Genomic DNA, 22194 nt, shown 5'->3' on the forward strand with positions numbered 1-22194 from the left:
ACCAGTCAGAACAAAGTGGGCAAAAGTCTGTCTAACCAGAAGAAATACTGAGGTTGCATCAGTGTCGCTGTGCCAGACAGGTGTCATCTCCTGTTGTCATACTTGGAGCTCGGTTGAAGAAGGGTAATACCTGGCTGTGATCTGTGATCTGTGAGGGTGGTGCTGGGGCCAAGTCTTCTGAAGCAAGCAGATGACAGACTTTCACGCCCCTATTTAGACATGTCTCTCCATATATGCAATTCCATATCTTTCGTTCTGCTGCTGCTTCTGCTTGCTAGAAGCAGCTCCAGCAGCCTCTTTGCAGGTTTTCCTTCAAGGCCATCTGAATTTAAGCATTTCTCTACCCTGGGCTGCGTGGGGGCTGCTTGTCTGTACAGTTCTGGGACTAGAGGATTGGTGTGGGAAGGGGGAGAGAGCAACCCAGAAAGCATTGATCTTGTCAGCTCCAAGAGAATGGGACAGGGTGGTTCTTCTGCCAGCAGGTCTGACTTAAGTGCAGTTAGTTGGGTGTTCATGTTACCAGAAACGTTACCATTTTAAGTTAAGTGTGGATGCAAGCTGCAGCTACCTTTCCCAGCCCACAGCAGGAGGAGTTCCTGTCAACCTTTTTGTGTTTGTTTTGTGTTTTTGCAGGTTGTGGGCTGCTCATTGCAGAAAGATACAGCTGAAAAAGGGTTAGCATCTTTCCATTCAATTTATGTCCTGAACTTTTAAGATCCTGCTATTGCTTCTTTGGTTTTGTTTTTTGGGGTTTTGGGTTGCTTTTAATGTTAGGTCATTACATACATTCCACGGGGAACTAGAGATTATAGGGGGAATAAAAAAGAAAAGAGTAAGCTTGTTACAGATACTGTAGGGATAAAAGGTGCTGTTTGGCTTACGTAACTGGAAAAGCTGTGTGTGATTCAATAAAAAGAGAAGGAGACTGAATTTACAGTCTCTTCAGTATGGCCTTATTGAAGTACAGATAAAAATCCTATTAAGAATAAGAGCTGCGGTAAAAAGCAGCATTTTTTTTTTTAAAAAAAAAGCCCAAACAACTGATTGTAGTAATAGTTAACTGAAAATCCATTGAGAGTGGTTGGGACTTTGAGCAACACAAATAGTTGATCACTTTTTGTGTGTCTCCTTTTTGGTTGCTGGTTGCTAACATGAGCATTTTTACAAATACCTGCAAACCCAACAGAAGCTCAGAAATATTAACAGCAAATATAAATTATATAGCACCAAAATCTCCTAGCTGCTCTATAGGTAAAGCTCTAGACTCGTCCCCAATAGTCCCTTCTTGCCTATAAGATACTACTGTTGTCTGTATTGGAAAACTGACTTAGGAAAGCACAGTGGTATAATGACCAGGTGTTATTTTGCCAGTGTAACTGTTTGAAAGTTGACTGCTGATCCAGAGTACAAATGCTTTGGGTAGTTGAGCAAATTTACTTTTGCTGAATAATATCAGTGTTACTCTAGAACGTGTTCACGCAGAAAATTATACCATTGTAGTTTCATTTTTCAGTTTTCCACAGTAAACATTTTTCAGCTCCGAATATTCGAAGCAGCTGAGTAACGGGAAGAATTAAGTGTTCTAGGAAGCAGGCAACTAATGGTGATACAACTGCTAACTAACGTTACAGAGCTGGCTTGGTGTCTTTTGTTTTTTTTAACTTCATTCATTGTAGGTTTGAGAATTTTTGTTAATTTGGGGTGTATTCTTAGTTAAATGACTAAAAGGGAATTTCTACTTTAAAGACTGAAGGGAACTGCATATTGCTTATTTGCAGCTTTCAGCTTTACAATATGTTACTATTTTCATTCAGATGGGTCATCGAATCATGTTTACAACTATCAGCCATGTGATCATCCCCGTCAGCCTTGTGATAGCTCATGCCCATGTGTAATTGCTCAAAACTTCTGTGAGAAGTTTTGTCAGTGCAGCTCAGAATGTAAGTAAAACATATAAAGGCTATCTATAAATTTCTTTCACTGTCCCAACATCTGTCTCTACTTGCAGTCCCTGTACTGCAGTGTCTGTATTAAACGGTGTGAAGGGAGCACATGCTCAGTTTACTTTGGCCCTCTTAATTTGCCACTGAATGAAGTCAGAAACGGTCTTCAGACTTAAAATTGCGAAAGACTAAGGTAAAACCTGGGAAGGAAAGAATTCACAGTATTTTCAAATGTCCTGTACAGATATCAGTGGCTATTGTTTTTTTTAATATTCTAATATGCTAAAATCTGCACTGTCTTAATTTTACAATGTACTTTAATGTAATGTAATTTTAAAATGAAAATACTTGCCTGTTTTGATTTTTTTTTCCCATATGTTTCTTTGTAGGCCAAAACAGGTTTCCTGGATGTCGTTGTAAAGCACAATGCAACACTAAGCAGTGTCCATGTTACCTAGCTGTACGTGAATGTGATCCTGACCTCTGTTTAACATGTGGAGCAGCTGACCACTGGGACAGCAAAAATGTGTCTTGCAAAAACTGCAGCATTCAGAGAGGATCCAAGAAAGTATGTAGATAGTTATACAACTACATGCCTATTGCCTTTGGTTTGAGGCAGTTTTATATTTTCATGCCAGAGAATGGAATTTCTTTGCCTTCATGCTTTTAAAAGGTAACAGAAAAACGCTGAACACCAAAAAGGAATGGTAGCTGTCAAGTATGTTATCTTGCTTATGTGCTGCTAAGTTATGTGTCAGTTAGTGTTTCTGTGTAACACTGCATCAGAATAGCTCCTTTTCCCTGTTTCCCCAAGCTCAGCTTGTAACCTGCACACAGGTTGCTGTTTAAAAGTGATAGCTCATCTGTCTTCCCCTGAGGAAGTTCAGCTCAGACACGGATACTGGCTGTGTCTTTGTTCAGCTGTTCATTCTAATGCACAAACTTGTAAATTGTCTACCAAAGATATCTCCAAAGCCTGTTCAGCTCTGCTAACTAACTAACTAAACAAATTTATTTGCTCCCTCTCACAAACTAGTTCAGTTGAATACTGAGCTAATCAGTCGTAGTCTTCTGCCTGCGGACCTTTCTAATTTGAAGTCCTTAGTGTATATGATTTTATGTCACGCCCTAATATTAAGGTTAAATTTTAAGGTTAAATTTTAAGGTTAAAAATTTTAATTGGTTTTCAAGTACTACATATGGTTTTACTCTAACATTCAACCTCTGATCCACAAGCTGTAATTTTAGTGTGCATTTGATAATTAGAAGAATCTGTTTTATCCCCTGGAGTCCCAGCATACATTTTGTTAAGTGGTACAATTAAAAAAAAAACAAAACAAATTTAAAAAAAACAAAAAACACAACTGAAAACCAAATCCAACCGAGTCATATCTAAACTTTTTGGTTTTTTTTTCTCTCCCACAGCACTTGCTATTGGCACCTTCAGATGTGGCAGGCTGGGGAATTTTCATCAAAGATCCTGTACAGAAGAATGAATTCATCTCTGAATACTGTGGTGAGGTAAGGATGGAGAACACTGGTTATGCGTTGGGTAGGACCAAGAGTTTGTCTCTAACTTGGTATCGTGTTTAGACAGAGACGTGATTGACGAAGCATTGCAGCTACTGCTGCGAGAGGCTCCAAGCCCAGGAGCCAGGTGGTTGAAACGTTAAAAAAATTGACATAGTGTGCTTGTAATTTTGTGCAAAATCATTTAGTATAGTACTAAAATTCAGTAGGCACTTTCACTAAATTATATTCTGTAGTCATAAAACCCTGAATCAGGTATGCAGTCTTAATTTTGAGATGAGAAGCAGTTCTTGCTTTCCTTCAGCTCTGAAAGAACTTATTTATGCTAAGAGCAAATGGTGGTTGTTTGTAAGTGCAGAATGTTTGCTGAAAACAGTACTTCGGGAATATTTTCAGTCCCAGAGAATAAATACTCCCATCTTTCTTCCTGAATGTCTGGGGTTTTTGACCTTAAGCTGCTATGATTACAAAAGGGAAGAGGTGGTCTTTTTTACAAGTACTATTTCTTTCAGATTATTTCTCAGGATGAGGCAGACAGAAGAGGAAAAGTATATGACAAATACATGTGCAGCTTTCTGTTTAACTTGAATAATGGTATGTATATAGTTATAAACTTTGCAGAGTAAATAAAATATGTATGCTTACCATTTTGTTCAGCCCTATTCTTTTGCAGGCAGCATAGAAGCATTTTTTTCTTCTGCACATCTTTTCCTAGCAATCCTGTATGGATCCCTAATATTGATAAGTAGTGTTTTTTTCCCCTAAATCCTAGTCAACTCAATAGTGATGGAGCCTGTTACACATGGCAACTGTACAAGATGAGTAGAAGTAGAATTCCACGGAGCAAAATTATGTGCAAGCATTAAGTATCCTAAAGCATTTAGAAGGCTTGTTTAGGTATTGTCTGAAATAACTTTACTGTGACTTAAATCAGCAGCAAGTTCTGATGGTCATTTTTTGTCAGGGGATAAAAGTGCCACACAAAAATGTGGCATGTGGCTACTGCCACTTGAGGAGGAAAACGGAGACTGCACTGTCAAGTTGTAAAATAAGAGAAAATATTTGACAGGAGAAAAAAAAAGCTGCTTTGTGCCAATATTGACTTAGCATATTTAAGGAGTTTCTCCTTCTGGAATGAAGGTAGAGAAGCTTCAAAAGAGAAACAAAGGTAGTGCCACCGTGGCAGGAGATAAATGTGGGGCAGCAAGAATATTTTGAATCTTGCAGAACAATATCACAGGATGACGTGCCACCTCTTCCACGTGGGAAGCTGAGCAGTTATTTTTCCCAGCTGCTAAAATCCAAGCACAATAGATATTAAAAATTTGTTTGGTGACCTGTCTATCATCATCTGTGGTGTGGTTGGTTTGTATTTTTTCTCTCCCCCTAGATTTTGTGGTTGATGCAACACGCAAGGGCAACAAAATTAGATTTGCAAACCATTCAGTAAATCCCAACTGCTATGCAAAAGGTAAGTTTAAAATGAATTTGCCTTTAGCGATGTATAATGTTGTGGGATGCTTATTTAGAACACAAATTTTATCAGTATTTGCATTAACATAAGCTTAAATTTCTTTTTAACAGTTATGATGGTTAACGGTGATCACAGAATAGGAATATTTGCTAAAAGAGCCATTCAGACTGGTGAAGAACTGTTCTTTGACTACAGGTTGGTAGATGAGTTTTCTACTTTCTTCCTGTTATAGACTGGAGTAGCTTTCAGTATTTCTGCCCAGCTCATAATTAATTACTGTGCCTGCCCCCTTAAAACCTCAAGTCTCAGCAGCTAAGCAGCAGTCCCCTTGCATTTTATAAGACAGATAACATGGTAAGATTGACTTGAGCGAGGCAGCTGGCTAAGAGCCTTGCAAACTTGGAACAGCAGCTTGTACGAGAAAAAGTTCAGTGACAAACCTGCACAATTTTTCCAGGCAGACTTCTATGTTAAACTTCATCTACTAGGATTCCCTAGTTACCAGTATGGGTTGTCTCTTCCATCATTCAAAAATGGACAAGAAGTATTTATGTTATTAGAGAGGTGCTTGCTATGATTGTGTTCAGTGTTCATACTTTCCTCTGAGAAACTTTAAGAAAACTAAGCAGTGCAGTGATAATACTGTGTTTAAGTCAACTTGACAAACGCAGTTGCTTTCCACTGGCTAAAATCAACTTGCAAGACAAAAAAAAAATGCAGAATCTTAGTGTGTTGTTTCCTCTTTGGTCAAACTCCTGTAAAAGCAGTTTGAGTTGTCAGCATTGTTTTGCATCTGCAAATTCACACAAGGACTGAAGGCCCCAGCTGGAGAGGGAACTACAGGAAAGCCAAGTATCAGAGTATTCCAGGATCTGGTGCCCCGTTGTTACGTCAGAACAAAGCTGACATGGTCAGTGTTCCTGCTTTTTAATTTTGGTTTTATTTATTTGTTTAATTTTCAGATACAGCCAAGCTGATGCCCTTAAGTATGTGGGCATTGAAAGAGAAATGGAAATCCCTTGACACCAACTACCTCTTCTTTTAAACAAACAGCTGCCTTATATTCAGGAATTTCTAGTACTGTGGGCAATTTTAGAAAAATAAAAATGATGCAATTTGAAATTCTGTATTTGCAAAGTACTGTAACAGTAATTTATAGTAACAAATTTAAAAACAAAACAGCTTTTTATTGCCTTCTTACCAGCTGCAAAGTGTTTTGTACCTATGAACTTTTGCAATAATGTGGTGTGGAACATTTTTTCAACCTTGAATAAAGGATACTTGAACTTCTTCATTTTTACTGGAACTGAGGTGGAATTTTGTTAATTCGGGTCACATTAAAATGCACATGAAGGCAAAAACAAGGCAGGAGCCAGCACTGAGGCTGAGTGTGGAGCTCCAGCGTTGAGCACCTACTGAGAACAGTCACGGTCTTGCACTTTTCCTGCACGCTCAGCACAAAGCTCCATTCATGATCTCAACTGGTGGTTGCAGGTTAGAAACTCCTACAACCTCATCACATCCAGTGCATTTAAGATTTTTGAAGTTTTTTTCATTTTTTTTCTGCTTAATCCTAACAAGGGCTCTGTCCAGTAGGAGTAGATGCATTTCCTGGGATGGGAAAAGGCCCCTGCCCCCAAAAAAATCCCACACCCAATGAACTGAACAAATTCTTTCAGGACAAGTTTGTGGTATAAGCTCTGCTTTGATGAGCCTGTTATCTTAATGGCCACACACTGCCCAAAGCAGGTGCTGTGAATCTCTTCATGCAGTGTGGAAACAACTGCGAACAACATTGTTTGCTCAGAGAATCAGCAGTGGCTTTCCAATAAACTGAAGCCCTCAACTCCTGCTTCTCTGAAGCAACTCAGTAATAAATGCAACAGTAATTGCCCATACATTTCTCTTCTGCATCTCTCATCACCTGTAAGCCACCACACTTTTGCTTACTACACAATTTTTATATATGTGTTTTTATCCAAAACTGTTTAGATATTTGGGTATCATACAGGGCTACCCTATTTATTTTTGATTTGTCAGCTGAGTGAACTCTGCAGCATACTGCACAGTGCACCCTGATGCTCTAGACAGAGCCCCGCCCCCCCAGCTGGGGACAGGCACAAGGACACAAGCATCACCAGGTATATTCTAAGTATTTTCTATTCTGCATATCTTGTGAAATTACTAAAACTTTCTTTTCATAGCTCAGACATTTCCTCCTACCAAAAAGTTAAAGTGCACCTTTGATGATAGGTGACAATTTCTTCAGAGCACAAATTGTGCTTTTAAATCACCAGAAACCAGGGAAAAGGAGGGAAAGCAAAACAAATTTATATAGCTTTCATAACCATTATACCTTTTATTTACATTTAGAAAGATAAATCATGAAACTTAAAACAACAAAACCAAATGCAACTTGTACAGAAATCTTTTATTTTTTCATTTTATTTATCACACATTAAAAAATGAAACACACTATACAAATGGTTTTTCATAGCAGATTACACATGGGTCCATTCAGACTCGCTCTCAAAGTGCTGCCAACATTTATAAGTGCTGCCTGTGATGGCAGCTGTTTATCATATAGCCAATGTATTGATTTAAATGCAGTAGCATGCAACCCTTAAAGGAGAAGGGTCTGATTCCTCTCTGTTCTTAAATTAGGTTAAATGGCATTGGTGTCCATATTTACATACTTGAAATGTATCAATCCTGAGCAGTTCTGATGTAAATCTGAGACTGGCTGATGGGAGTCCTGGTCTCAGTTATTACAAAGGGAGGTCCAAATGGCAGCAGGGTGGCTGCTATGAAGTTCTGTTGCTTTCATTCTTTCCATCACATACCTATTTGCCGAGTGTCACACAGTCAAGTAATTGCTAATAAAAATGTTAAGCCAAGTAACTGTAGGTGTCCTTCTCACCATCTACACGTTCCAAGTACTCCTTCTCAATCAGAATGTCAATGCATTTCTATGGGATAAAAAAACCATAAAAAATGAGATGCTGGGAGAAAAGTCCTCTCTGGTTGTTACAAACGTTGAACAATTTTGGCTACTCAGTTTCATGCCATGTAGAGAACGGGAGTAAGCAAAGGGCAAACTGCTCTCCTGTTTCAGACCACATCCAAGCACAGGACTCGACTAATCTACTAAACTGAATTCTGCTTACTTGATGCCATTCCAGGGCAGTGACCAACTGATCATCAGTATGCTGAGCAACTGCATATTGAGACCGCAAGTAAAGAGTTAAAATTGAGACACAGACGCTTTCTGTAAGTTTGGGACTAGCCTGGATGCATCTTTCAGCACTGGGGGCAGTTCATGCACCTGCTCTCCAGGGCCCGCTGTTTGCCCCCTTAGGTGTAAAACCATCGCTGAGCCCCCAGCAAACAAACTGATGACCAGAAACAAACACGATGTCCCATTGTGGGCATCTTTCATCTAGAAGAGATCAGGGACCTGTTCTACTGCGCTGGCCCCCAAGTGGTGCTGCTCCCACAACAGAGCAGGAACAATAGGTAAGCCTGGAGCAGAGACTGCTCTGAACTGGCACTGTTGCAAGAAGATGCAATCATGCTATTTTACCACTGCCAACAACTAGAAACATGCACATTAACCAGAAGTACCAGCTTTCTGTTATGGTAAAGTATTTCCTACTGTTTTTCAATTCCTAAAATCTATCCTTGCCCATCCCGTCTCCTCAGCTTCCCTTTTTGATTCAGTAGCATGTGTTTTGTCTCTCCCAGGACAGGTTCAGGGATGCAGTTCTCACATACCTTAATTACTGGAACTCGTGGCTTGAACCTTGAGGACAGCTGTGTTAGCACTTCTCCAAGCAGCTGCTGGTGTTTTAGAACCTTCCTCATTTTCATGATTCTCACAATAGCAGCCTGCATAGCAAAGTCAGAAAGTTTTGCCTAAGAGCAAACTACTTGTGCCTCTGGATTAAGCCATTTTACTTCCATAGCAGATTGCGTCTGCTAGTGCAGAAGCATCGTCACAGCAAACTCAACTAGCAGGTGGGGAGAACCATGCCTACAAATGTCAATTACTCATGCAGACTTTATGAACTCTGATTCTACACAGCACATAGCCAGCAGAAGTGGGTTTGACACAGGAATTTTAAGAACTTTGCTTCTGGTCAGTCACAGCAACAGTACCAACTGGTACAAAGAGCAACATGAAACTAATCTACATAGCAGAAAGCCTTCCTTACATGTTTACCCTTACTGTGGCCCTCTCAGTAATACATTTGTATTTCCTTCCCCTGCCCCATAGCTTCTCAAGTGAATTCCAAATGAACTAAAAGAAACCCACTGTCAAGTTTATACTACTGAGGTGTTACTAGTTTTCACTCAGGACAGACGTCTGGTGACCCAAGTGCTCACCAACATTCTTGTTAGACTCCAATCACCTATTTACAAGTATGTATTGTAAATACATTTTTAGCTCCACCACAGCACATCGCAAGGGCATGTTTTCTTCTAATAAAAATTGAGGCACCCTGCCTGCCCTGTAAGACTCACTAAAAGGTTACAAAGCTGTAACTTTAAGTTTCATAGCACAGCCACATTCTACAAGTCACCTGAATCAGTAGTTTCCTATCTTCCTCTATGTTTTTGTGTGTAGTTTCTTGCTCCTGCTTCTGTTCAGTCTTCATTGGCACATTGATATTTACCCTTAATTTTTTACTGTAAAGAAAGCCAGGTTAGAAACAATTAGCCTGTTTAAAAAACAATCAAATAAAAAACCCCTGCTCACCCAAACAAAACCCACTGAGGAATGCTGCCCTGGAGAGGGGATTGGTTATTTATTTAGTGTAAGACTTGCATGTCACAAATTTGGAATCACTGAGCTGCACAGCTCAGCTGCTCCCGTCTCTACTGTTAATCCAACTGACCATGAATCCTCAAACTTTTAATTACCAGTCAAGGAGGGGAGAAAGCAGATAAAGAGAAAAGTACAAGGAAAGGTTTAAACATTTTAAATGCTACTTCTGCTTGAGATCTTATCTTCAGGAAGTGCTGAACTCACTGAATTTATGTGTGTTTACATCTGTGCTCTGGTAAGCATGATAAAGTCACCACAGTACAGCGAACAGCTTAAAATATATGAATGTTGAAAGCCACACTGATTGAAGTAGGTAATAAAACTACTGGGAATCATGTTTATTAAGTTGTCTAATCACTGTACACCCTGAAGTTCTAAAATGAGCCTGCGGATCTTATCTCTAGTGGATGAACATTTAAGACTTTGACCTTTTCTAGTCACTGAACAGTACTGTAACCTTGTAAAACAGAATGTATTTTGCTGAGTCTATGCAAGTCATGCATCCTGGTAAAAACCAGCCAAGTTCTCGCCAGAATTAAGTTATGCAAGAATTAGACAAGAAACAAAAAGGAGAAACGAAAATGTGTTCAGGCCTTGACAGACTTAATGGCCATCCAAGTCAGATGGCCAAAACCTTCCCTATCCCGCCTACCAGCCAACTGTCTTCTTCAGAGCTAGGACACTGGATCTCTACTTGAATCAGCACTTGAACCCTGGAGCTTTCATCTCAGGTGTATTAGGTTTTACACAAATTTTGAAAACAGATAAAAAGAAAGGAGCTTTATCACACAAGGGATGCATGCGGCTGAAGCTATTCCTTACTTTTTATAACCAAGATACAGTTTTATTAAGGTATCTGGTTTTAACTCCACCTCATCAACATTTGCATTTTCATCTTCCAAAACCTGTAAAAAAAAATAAAGTAGATAAATATTTACTAACGTATTCTGCCGAATGTTAAGCAGGTCATAAAAAAGCAAGAGTACTTACAAGTAATTTTGATTTCAACAGTATCTGCAGAACTTGTGCCAAGATATCCTACAAAATTACAGAAAATATTATCAGTGCAGACAGCAACTTTCCCTCACTTAAAATACTTCAACAAGAATACACTCATTTACACTAAGAACTAGTTAATGCACAACACTGCAAAAATGAGGGGGAGGTGGGGGAAAGCAGTGAAAACATAGTTCACAGACATAAAATGTAATAAGGCCCTTTTTGGGTGTTGTTAACCTCAGAAAGCAAGCACCCTCTGTTTTCTGGTGAACATTTTCCTTCTCTCACACCAGGGATTGTTTCTGGTCACTGTTGCTGGTCAGTCACCCAGATGGCTACACTTCTGTTGTGTAGAGGCTGGCAACGCTGTTATTTTATCACAGCAGAAGTCTTCTGGGTTTCATGCAGTTAGTTTTCAGCTTTATGAAGAGTTTTATTCTGGTCCAACCATAATTTGGGCCAAATATTTGTTTTACATACCTATTTTATCTATCTATCTGCAAATAAGCATCCATAATAAATGGCAACCCCGTAAGAGTTCAGAGTCTGCTGTAAAGTAGCAGCAACTTACTTTTAGAAATGCATATCTAGAAAGTATCTCGCTGTCTAGGAATTGCCTAGCTTTCCAGGAGTCCCAAAAGACTTGAATTAAACCTACTAGTAAAAGACACAGATGCCACATAAACTATGGACTATAAATTCTACTTGGAAAGGAAAGAAGGGAACAACTTTTTCCACAGGGAAGAATGAACCAATGAAACTGCAGCTTTTAGTAGGTTCAGGTATATACCTTGAGATATAGAGAACAGATGCACAGCTAAATCATTTAAGGAAATTGCTGTTTTCCCTAGAACATATGTCCTAATATTTAAGTGTATGTAGTGAAACACTGAAAACTTACTACCAGAGCTCAGCAGGAAGCTAGGCAATTCATTTTAGTCATGAACAGGGTTATACACACACCAAGATTCATCAGAAGACTAGGCAGTTATGATTACAGGAAAGTAAACACAGCAAGTAAGTTGACCAAGAAGAGAATGTATTTGTCTCATCCAGGACAGAGACATTCATACTGTTCAAGCATATCTAATTCCAATTTCTTATGACAGCAGGAAGAGCCCTGAAGAGCAAAAAATTTGTTCACATGACTGCTAAAATGTGCAAAGTCACTACCATTTTTATTTGGGTACTGTCCGTCAGCTGCTGCACAGTGTAGGCATCTTCTGTGTTGTACTGCAGTAAAATTGCCATCTGGAATGTGGATGCCTAACAGACCCCCCAGAAAAAAAAAAAAGAGGATGAGCAGGAGAGGAGGGAAATCAGAAAATGAGAATGAACAAGAGCACTTTCTGAATTCAAACAGCCTGAAATTTATGAGTTAAACACATATACTGGAATATCTGCAAAACAGAGAACAGCCAACTAGTGCTTATTGTTACACAATACACAAAAATCAGATGTTACTTATATAACCAGAAATCTACCTTCCAGCATGACCTATACATAAAACCCTAAGATTGTGATCTAGTTAGAAAGTAGCTGCAGATAACTTTGTCACACCTTCTATTACGGTGTCAAAGCCTTTTCTTTCTACTTGCTAATAGGATTTGTAATTCTTTCCCCCATCAGTCTCCTACTCCTACCCATTTCATTTTCATTGAAACCTACACAGATTACTGAATTCATCCTCACAACCCTTCCAACTCCAGTAGAATAAAGAAACCACATTTATATACAAGGCAGCTATCAGTGGCTTATTCAAGTCTATCACCACAGGGTTAACATATGTTGATAAGCTTAAACTGTGAGACTATCTTGTTTCTTCTCACTGTTGTGAACTCTTCTCCTCTGTCTACTTTTTGAAAGAAAGCAGACGTGAAAGTATAAGCATGAGATCTTATGCAAAGAGTTTGCAGTTGTCTCACACAACCCAGTTCAACACCTGTTTAAACCGCAAGTAACATATTCCCCCTTCTTAGACAATATTCTTTTAAAGATAGATCTTAAGTGTCATTACAGTAAATAAATCAAACACATTATAAAGGTTCTATTAATCCTAACACCAACAACCATGGGGAGGGCTAACATTTATGTTCACTTCATTAATACACAAGTCTGTAGCCATCAGATCTTGCATCTGTGCTTTGTTTTAAAGCCAGTGGCATTATTCACAGGAGTAAAGCTAATGAATGCACACGAGCACCATAAATAGTACCTAAACATACATGTGTGTGTGTGTGCGCGCATGTATACATAGGAAGATCCCTAATTAAGGAACTGAATGATTTCAAATAGTTAACTGTGATACATCACTACACACTGTTAATGAATATTTTGAGATACAAGTAAAATACAGTTCAATTGACTGTATTATCTATTAAAATTAGTTTGTGTGCAGGCACGGGTATTCACATCAACTCCACTACGTTATCATCTACATACTTGACCGCTTTCAAAACATTTATCCACACAACAGTCCTTTAAAGTAAGGAAAAGCAATTATCTCCAAATGAGGAGTAAAGAGGCTGAGCAGCTCATCCAGAAAACATAAGCACAGTGGAGCAGAGTGTGAACACATCTTTTAAATGATCAGCTGCATCTCGTTCTCTGAATGCCATTATCACCAAGTGTTTCTACCAGTATCATGTTATCCTTACCTGTAATGTGTATCTATTTTTGAAACAGTTGGTAACCAGTTCCCCTTTGGACAGCTGATACAACCATGTTAATTTTCTTCCACTATGACGACTGGCATAAAATGCAGTAAATCTCTGGTAGCTCCGTTCTAACTGTATAAAACCAACAACAAAGATTATTTATTCTCATTTACCCTAACTAGAATATGCTCCAGAACCAATAAATGAGAAACAACTCTGATCACCCTCGACTGCCATGTTGTCTGAATCAGACAAACAGAAATGCATAGTATTCAAATTCTTCAGATCGGATGAAAATTTCCCATTTTAATGAGTTTCTGCTTTAATGTGTCATTAGCAATACAAACCTAGAAAAGCACTGAAGTTCCATTCTTCCTTTTTTTGATACATTAAGCAAGGTTAAAAAAGCAATTTCTTTTAATTGCCTTCATCCTGCAGGTAAATGCAGTTACTTATTTCTCAAGTTCAGGAAGATTACAGCATCTGAATATTTTACTGGACAGAACTGAAGCAATGGAAAGAAATGTTTTTTAAATGAAAGTACACACAGAAATATATGCTAACAAGGGTCTTTACACAGGAGAAAATAGTTGTGTTGCACACAATTCCCTCCTAATAGCTTACTTGCTTATCTTGTTCCAAATATCCTCCAGCCAAATAGACAAACACCACAGAGAGACTTCCAGTGCTCTCTGACACACAAAAAACCAGGAGGGACACCAGCCTTGTAAAACAAATTTCTCACATCTTCACTCCACATTCGGATGAACCAAGTGCAAGCACCTCACCTCAGATGGCAGAGCAAACGTGCAGGACTGCTGGAATGGCCACGATCCAGAACTCAGCACCTGGATGCTAAAATCCACTGAAAGAGAGGTGAACGCCCATCAAGAGGCTGAGCTGCATAACTTCCCTTGCTCCCACCCTCTCTTCAGACATGCAGTTATAGTTCTAACGCAAACAAGAAACGGTTATGCCTTGCTCAAACTAACATGGTGAAAAATCATTAATCAATATATGTTCTTTTAAATCTAGACCATAAATCAAAATATTAATGTAAGACCTTGCTGCAGTTGGGCAGCTTTAGGTTTACAGTGGCACCCAATTTTCTCTCCTTTGTTGTTAGAGTCAGTACTCTTTCTATCCCCACAATGGATTTCTCTTTTAACATGCAAGTGTAAAAAATTTAAGACTTCATTCCTATGTGTAACTAACTCTCATCACCCCACACTACACAACTGCAAGAACAAACATTTCACACTTATACTTGTAAGGCATTTTGTGCAAGTCAGTGTGAATAATATAAAAACTAAGTAAAATTTAAGCCTGACAATAAACAGCTCTAAATGTAATCCAACAAATAATTATAAAGTCTTCAAAGAATTCATTTCAACGTGCTTCAATGAAAAAATATTTCTTCATAAAAAAAAGTGATAGGGTTGTCTAGCAACATCCTTTTTTCCTTAAAAGTGTTACAGCACTATGAATTTAAACCATATTGTGCTCAAAATCAAAATTGTTTAAAGCAAAACATCCTTCTAATTAAAAAAAAAGATACAAAACAGGATTCAACTTAATTTAATTACATACCTAAACATGAGCTGCAAAATCACAAGGAGGTTACCCATAACAGAAGATATAAAGTGCTATTAGAAGACAAAGTAAAGACCTAAATGACTAATTTAAAAATGCTAGCTATTGGGATCCAAATAATACTAACTTCTGGGGATATGATGTCTAAATTAAATACTTCCCTCATCTAATTAGCTCTGCAGAAATAAGAGGAAGCTAAACTATTCAATAGTAACTTATTTAAATGTATTACTTACAATCTAACGGTTCTGAATTGGTCAGGTGCTTTTTAAATTGTTCATTCAAGTCCTTGCTTACACCAATATCTTGGAACATCCGCTGCAGCTTGGAGGTATACTCAAAACCACAAGCTTGCTGTAGTTTAAAAGCACAGATACATCAGCAAGACACTTTTATTGGAGAATGAGAAGAACACAGTATCAGAGGCTATTTTCTTAAAGGAAGATATACAAAGTTGAGTATTTCCTTTACTCAGAGTACTGATTGCAGCCAAATGTGCTCCTATTTTGCTCAACCCTCAATGAACAAGCATTAAAGAAATTAAGCAACTTTTCAGCAGCAATTCCCTTGGCTAATTATGTTATTTATTTGACTAAGAATAATTAATCTGAACTCCATAGGCCAGACATGCACTATAAGCTCTTAGGAGATTAAAACAACAACAAAAAAGACGACAACCTAGGTTGTCTATTTTTCTACTTTACATAAAACAATGAAATGAAAGGACACTCATGCATGCTTTCCAAGGCAGCCTGAAGACCTGCAAAATGGTAGATCATGGGACAGTCTTGAAGTACTCACTTTTAGTTTAGAGATCATGCTTGCCTCAGCATCATCACTAGCACTGTTCTGGTGTACAAGTCTTTTTGCCAGCATTTTAGCATAAAATTTTTGAAACACATCTTTATCCTCAATATACTTGAAGACAACCATCTGGAAAAGCCAAGAAAAGTTGTAAATAAAAACCAACAACATGCATTTGTCTTGAAAAAGCTGTAGCAGTACCTACCTAATTCACATTTCAATTTTTAAGGGTAGCAGTTTTGGGCAGCCAGGGCAAGGAGTGTGTGTTTTAAAAGCAGATACTGTTTTAAAAACATTAACTGTACAGCCCTATATATTAATATGTAGTGCGCACATGTAATTATATAAAATATATAATTTCTCCAATATTTTATATATGTATATAAATATGAAGTAAAAGCATAAATTCCATTTAGCCACTTTAAATCTGCTCTAAGGGGTGGGGATTTTTTAATAACAAAAAATACAACCAACAAGCCACACAGAGATTATTACTGAGATGCTAAGCAAAGAAATCAAACATGAAAAATGAAAGGTTTTCTTTCATCTGAATTGTGTCACAATTGAGTACTACTAACTCGTCAAAGCTTACACAGAGAACGGTATTTATAGACATCTTACCACTTGATTGAGTGTATCTTCCAATTCTGCCTCTTCTGGATTCTTTGAGCTGCAATTAAAGTAGTATATTTTCAATAAGTCTCAAAACCGCTGAATTAAAACAAGACATGGAGTATATGGACATTTAGTAAATAAAAGAACATGGATTGAGTAGTTCTGGGATCAAAGATTCTTTAGAGAAGAATCAGTGTAGTGAAATGAATGCTTCCCTTTGCTACTCCACATGTAAGGAATTCTGAAGTATGCCATCTTGTATGCTATTTTTAAACAACAGGTTGAAATCCTGGACTATGAATTGCTAAGGACTTCCTGACAGCCTGACAGTTCTAAGTATTTACGCGTTTAAACATGGATGTCCCTCATCTTGCCATTTTTCTGCTGTTAAATGCTATCTCCGTTTCTTATCTTAGGCAGTACAGTGAAAACAGCTCAGACAGCTGGGTCTTGAACTGGGTGAGAGCTCAGGTCTTCCACATTCTTCCTCTGTATCATGCCTGTTCATCAGGCACACTCCAAGTCTACTCTGCAGATAGTTGGTACTTGTAAAGGGGAAAATCAACCCTTTGCTGAAGTTAAGAGAGGATAGAGGAGGGAAAAATGGGCAAGTTCTTCTGGTACTGGGTTGTTTGGTGGTGTTTTTTTTTGTCCTCCAAAACCCATATGAGCTGCTGAATCATTTGAAGTCAAATACCTTAATTTAATTATCAACCTTAAGAGGTTAGAAAGCAGTTTTTGTTCTCAATTTCTGCCCAGACAGAAGAACATACAGAGAGAACAATATGAGGAAAGCAAGACTTATTGGAAAAACGCAATATGCGTCTCCTCTTTACAGCTTATAGCACAACTCAAGTTTTTGGGAAAAAAGAACTAAAATCCTTTGTTTCACTAAAAAAAACCCATAACTTTGTTTCCTATAAGGAAAGAAAAGGTTTGGATCTTTTATTATTTCCCCTCTCTTCTTTAAAAGAAAAGACCAAACACACTCCATATAATCTTTAGGAACAGACCTAATGAAATTTTTGCATTCAGAATTGGTATAATTAATTTTTCTTGGAACATTAAGTTCTGTTTGTGAAGACATAAAACTTCATACGCTAAAACCTTTTAAAACAAAAGCCAACCTGAAATAATAATTTGTTTTTGAGGACATACCTTTTCTTTAGTAAGGAGTCACAGTATCGTGCCAGTAGCTCTGGGGACTTACTGGATGATTGAGCCATTTTTGTCACTGCATTATTATTTATAAATCGACCACAAGCCTATAAATCACAAAAGACAGTGAAATTTTGGGAGACAAAACACTGAATAGAAAAAAAGTTCACCATATGCCACCACATATACTTACCTTGTCTAGTGCGGCCACAAAGCCAGCATCGTTGTTGAATGCAGACATGACTAAAGCATTGTATTTCTTATGGACATCCAACACTGTCTGTACATACATTTTTGGATCCTGCAATAAAGGGAGATTATTTTTTGCAATCTGTTGACTTTCTGCTTTCTACTTCCTCCAAAACAGACCTACTCACTGGTCTACGCAAATTTTTTTATGAGGAAAGTATACAGAAAGCATATGAAGCATTGGAAATGTTTTAAAGGTAAAATAAGATCCAGATTAGTTTAGATCCAATGTCCAGGACTTACATTAGCACAAGCTTTCACTGGCAACAACCAGAGTGCAGAGTGTACTACACTATATACTATAATACAAAAGAAGACAAAACCACTTACTCAACCATTGCAAAGATTTCCAAGAAGGACATTTTCAATGCCATGAGCTCAATCTGAATTAGACCTGAGAGACCTGGACAATCATTAAAAGGCAGTTGCTATAGAAGAAACCCTTGAAATCTGTAGTAAGAATGTACCATGCGTATCCCCAACAGGTACAACACAGTACAGAGACCTTGGTCACTGTTGTCAGTTCTTAAAAATTACACACTCAAAACTCAGTGGTAGACAAATGCCAACAAACATCAAGTTTATGGCACTCACAGACTGAGTCCTATGTGCAATTATTGATCTCTGCATCTCAATAAAGATGAAGGGGAGTCAGAGTAGAAATAGTGAAAAGCAATGAAAGCACCAGACAGGGCAGCTACTATACAACAGAAAAGGCTGCAAGCCTTCAATTTGGAGATCAGAAGTTAGAACAGGCATATGACTAAGAAGGATGACTGAAAAGATGAACAATCATCAAAAGCCATATTTTATAACTAAGGAGCACTTGATAAAAGTGATAGGGAACAAGTTTAAGACAGATAAGGTAAAGAACATCTTCACATAAAAGACAGCAGACTTCATGTACTTGCCACAACAAGCTGTTGGAAGTAGATAGTACTAGCAGGTTCAAGAATCAATTAGACAAACTCACAGATGGGTGCATAAACAAAAACTAAGGACTGGGCACGGAGGTGCTTCCATAACATTCCTATCCTATGCCTTCAGGATGCTGGCAACAAATGGCAAGAGATGTCCAGGGCTGTATCAGGATACTGAAAAAAATTTCCTGTTGCCACTGAAGACAATGTGGACCACTGATGAAATGTCATGCTTGAGATGAAGAATTGAGAGTACTGAGAACCTCTCAGACAAGAAATTCTAGTGGACTTGAAAGACATTCAGAAATGCATCTACTGACGCAGGGACTCAAACCATCGTAACTGAGGGCACCAAAAGCAGTTATCTTCTGACTGAAGACCATTAACATTGTTAATGGAGTCTAGAGCACAACTCTTTCTGCAATAAAAATCTAAAGTAAGCCAAATGAGTCAAAGCTGGTATGACTATTTCTCTCCATTGACTACAGAGAAACTGAGAAGCATTTGCCTAGCTGAGTGTCTTTAGGCACCATACGAGTAAATGAAGTTAGGCAGAGTCAATCCTAACTGTGATAGAGGGACAACAAGGCAATGATGAATAGCAATACAGTGGAGTGAAAGATATTGGAAGAACCTTAGACAAGCTGGTTCCCAAGGGAGAGAGGCAGAGATGGTTATGAAAATGAAGAAGAAAAGCGTGGAAAAAGAAAAGGGACAAAAGAAAAAGAAAATCAAGAAGTGCTGTGATCAGGAGGAGTTCTTGTAAATGGTTGGAGTAAATAGAAATAATACATACAAATCTCAGGCTTCCCCCTGTCAAAGATAAGCTAATTCCTGAAGAAAGTTTTCATTATTCTGGGAAATTCTTCAAGGTCTGAAGAAACTCAAATGGGGGATGTGTCAACAAGAGAGCGTATCCAGTTTAAATATGTAAGGTGATGTCTACAAATGAAGCTGAAGATTCCTTAACTTACTTCATGATTCACAGGAGACCAACATTGCCTAAAAGCCATGCACTTAAATCTATAGAAGTAAAAACCAGACACTACACACATGTAAAACATTTTAATTTGTGCTAAAACCTGAAGTTTTTACTGTTCTCTGTGCAGTCATTACCAATTACTGTTTTAATGACTATTTCAAGAATATAAGGTCAAAAACTGGTTAATATGAAGTGTGTCAAAACTTAAAGTTAAATCCCATTTTAAGGGGGTATTAGGATATCCTAATATTGCTTTGTGCAATGTTTCTTTTCTGTAATGCTAGAAAATATCATATTGCCTATAGACAAAAACGTTAGCAAAGGGTCTATTCATGTTGAGAATCAACCCTAAATCAATACAAAATTAAGCCCGAAATTACAATTATGGGATAAAATTAAGAAAGCAAATTATATGGCTAAATGACTACAGCGCTGCAGAAAACCTGACCTGCTCCTTGTATTGTGCCCTCTCCCAAACATTTCAGTTTACTCTTACACTTACATTTGTCATACTTTTCCGAACAGAATAAAGCCATTCACCTAAAACCAAGAGAAACACTCCACACAGTCCCACCCAAGTCAGAAGTCTATAAGATGATGAAATTAAACACAGTCCATCGGAGATAATGCTTCTTGAAATAGAAATACACTTGAAAGTCTGTTAAGTGTAGGATGTTGTATTTGCACAGTCAGCTTTCCAATCGGCATGACACCCTGACAGAGAGCAAGAACTCAGAAGCCCCCTCCCGTCTAAAACACAGAGAGTAGCAACACAGCGATGTGACTGCCGTTTTAAGCTTACTATCAACATTCGAGAATCATCTATACCTCACATATTAAATTAGTGAGAGGGAAAACACAAGCAAAATGGAAAGTACATCAGGAAGCATTCATTCACTCTCCTCTAATGTAAAAGTGGCAGGAACTCCACACAGGCTTATTTTGATGAGATACTTGCATTTAGAGCAGCTTCTCCACATTTCTCAATTGCAGCTAGACCCTGATTATGAATATGGGTTTCCAAAAGTTTTTTCAGCTCTCCAAGGCCATCCTGGATTCGAGATACAAGGTTATACATGCGTCCCAAGTCTGAAAAAAACAAAACCAAAAAACAACAGTAAAGCCAACTTCTCCTATTTGTACCAGGTATGAATCCAATTTCTCATTTATAAATTGCCAATAGGAGTTAAACATCCACCATCAACAAAAACACACACGTAATTGCTTCTGCAAAATGCCAGAAAAAACTACATCCAAAAAATTTACATGGCATAGCAAGTCTTTGCAATAACCTGGAAAGCTAGACCTAGTCCAAGAGAAAACAGCCTGTTAAATATTACGATTTGTTCTACCTTCACAATGCTACATAAAACTCAAGAAGGAAAAAAACAACAGACTTAAAAGACAGAAACATATTTAAGTTTGAATTAGAAAACCAGAAATAAGTAGTAAAGAGGTGCAATGATTTAAAAACGGAGTTAAAAACCTCTTATTTAGATGAAGTGTTGAAGCACTGCCATGAATTACAACTGTCATTAGCGTTACTGCTGGCTAAGAGTACAACATTCTGCTGTTAACCACTGTCCTTTGAATCTTATTAGGTACAGGACAGTTCTTGGATATCTAACACGACCTGTAGTGCAGGAGCACCAGTGGTAACATTGTTGGAAATCTAAGGCAAAGTGTTATGTATGGATATGACCTCAGCAGATAAACTCGAACATCATAAACCAAATTTCTTCCAATAAAGCACTATCAGTAAAGCCATCTCTTCAAAAACATTTAAGTAACCGAATATCAGCAGACATAATTGTATCTCAAGGAGAAAAATGTTTCTGAAAAGCATTACCAGGGAACAAAACTGAAGGAAAAACAAAGGTAAAAAAAATGGACATCATTTCACATATGTTAAAGCCTCATAATAAAATCTCACCAGTTTTCAGCCATGACCTTCCAAAATCAATTACTAATTTCAGGAAGTCTAAAATTTAAGAGGGTTTTGGGTTTATTATTTGTTTTCAACAGGGCAGGTGCTTTGTACTTTCTGAACACAGAACACTTTTTAAAAAAAGCAATCTTTAATTTGGCCATAAACCAAGTACACAAACCCACGAGCTACCTCTTGTAATCCTGCCCGCACTGAACAGGCACTCAAGTGTGAAAAAGTAAACCACCGAATTCATTACTGTAAACTAATGAGGACCTTGTTGAACCTATGCTAAATCTGTCAGCTGGATCGAGCACTTCTGAAGTGTAAGGACTTCTCTGAAGGGTTTGTGAGCAGTTGAGCATACGTATCACTATCTAACTCCAAAACACAACATACAGAACCTGATGCCTTTAGTAGTGAAGTGATGACACCCCTGTTCACAGTCATTTCTGTAGAATGCTTTCCATTCCTTAGAACTTCAGCAAGCTTAAACTTTTGGATCTGTGAAGTAA

The 22194-nt window shown here is 38.0% G+C and overlaps 2 protein-coding genes across 7 annotated transcripts in view; one reads left to right on the forward strand and one right to left on the reverse strand.

Annotated features, from left to right (window-relative positions):
• EZH2 (enhancer of zeste 2 polycomb repressive complex 2 subunit) overlaps positions 1–6237 on the forward strand; it is a 29690-nt gene extending 23453 nt beyond the window's left edge. For all 5 annotated transcript variants that reach the window (XM_069859732.1, XM_069859733.1, XM_069859734.1 and 2 more), the window contains exons 12-19: positions 634–674; positions 1815–1940; positions 2333–2511; positions 3369–3464; positions 3986–4067; positions 4864–4944; positions 5058–5142; positions 5910–6237. In XM_069859732.1, coding sequence (XP_069715833.1) covers positions 634–674; positions 1815–1940; positions 2333–2511; positions 3369–3464; positions 3986–4067; positions 4864–4944; positions 5058–5142; positions 5910–5970 — 751 coding nt within the window. In that variant the 3' untranslated portion in view covers positions 5971–6237. The remainder of the gene's footprint in view (positions 1–633; positions 675–1814; positions 1941–2332; positions 2512–3368; positions 3465–3985; positions 4068–4863; positions 4945–5057; positions 5143–5909) is intronic.
• Positions 6238–7363: 1126 nt separating this feature from the next.
• Positions 7364–22194, reverse strand: part of CUL1 (cullin 1) — a 56140-nt gene continuing 41309 nt past the window's right edge. Inside the window, exons 9-22 of one of the 2 annotated variants that reach the window (XM_069859730.1) lie at positions 20711–20841; positions 17795–17902; positions 17602–17708; positions 16450–16498; positions 15826–15957; positions 15261–15378; positions 14220–14296; positions 13432–13563; positions 11948–12040; positions 10766–10813; positions 10598–10680; positions 9531–9636; positions 8722–8835; positions 7364–7916 (exon numbers count right to left, since the gene is read on the reverse strand). In XM_069859730.1, the coding sequence (XP_069715831.1) occupies positions 7836–7916; positions 8722–8835; positions 9531–9636; positions 10598–10680; positions 10766–10813; positions 11948–12040; positions 13432–13563; positions 14220–14296; positions 15261–15378; positions 15826–15957; positions 16450–16498; positions 17602–17708; positions 17795–17902; positions 20711–20841 (1379 nt within the window). In that variant the 3' untranslated portion in view covers positions 7364–7835. The remainder of the gene's footprint in view (positions 7917–8721; positions 8836–9530; positions 9637–10597; positions 10681–10765; positions 10814–11947; positions 12041–13431; positions 13564–14219; positions 14297–15260; positions 15379–15825; positions 15958–16449; positions 16499–17601; positions 17709–17794; positions 17903–20710; positions 20842–22194) is intronic. The other variant, XM_069859731.1, reaches the window with a different exon arrangement.

Source organism: Phaenicophaeus curvirostris, chromosome 6, assembly GCF_032191515.1.
Source record: "Phaenicophaeus curvirostris isolate KB17595 chromosome 6, BPBGC_Pcur_1.0, whole genome shotgun sequence".
Taxonomy (NCBI): Eukaryota; Metazoa; Chordata; class Aves; order Cuculiformes; family Cuculidae; genus Phaenicophaeus; species Phaenicophaeus curvirostris.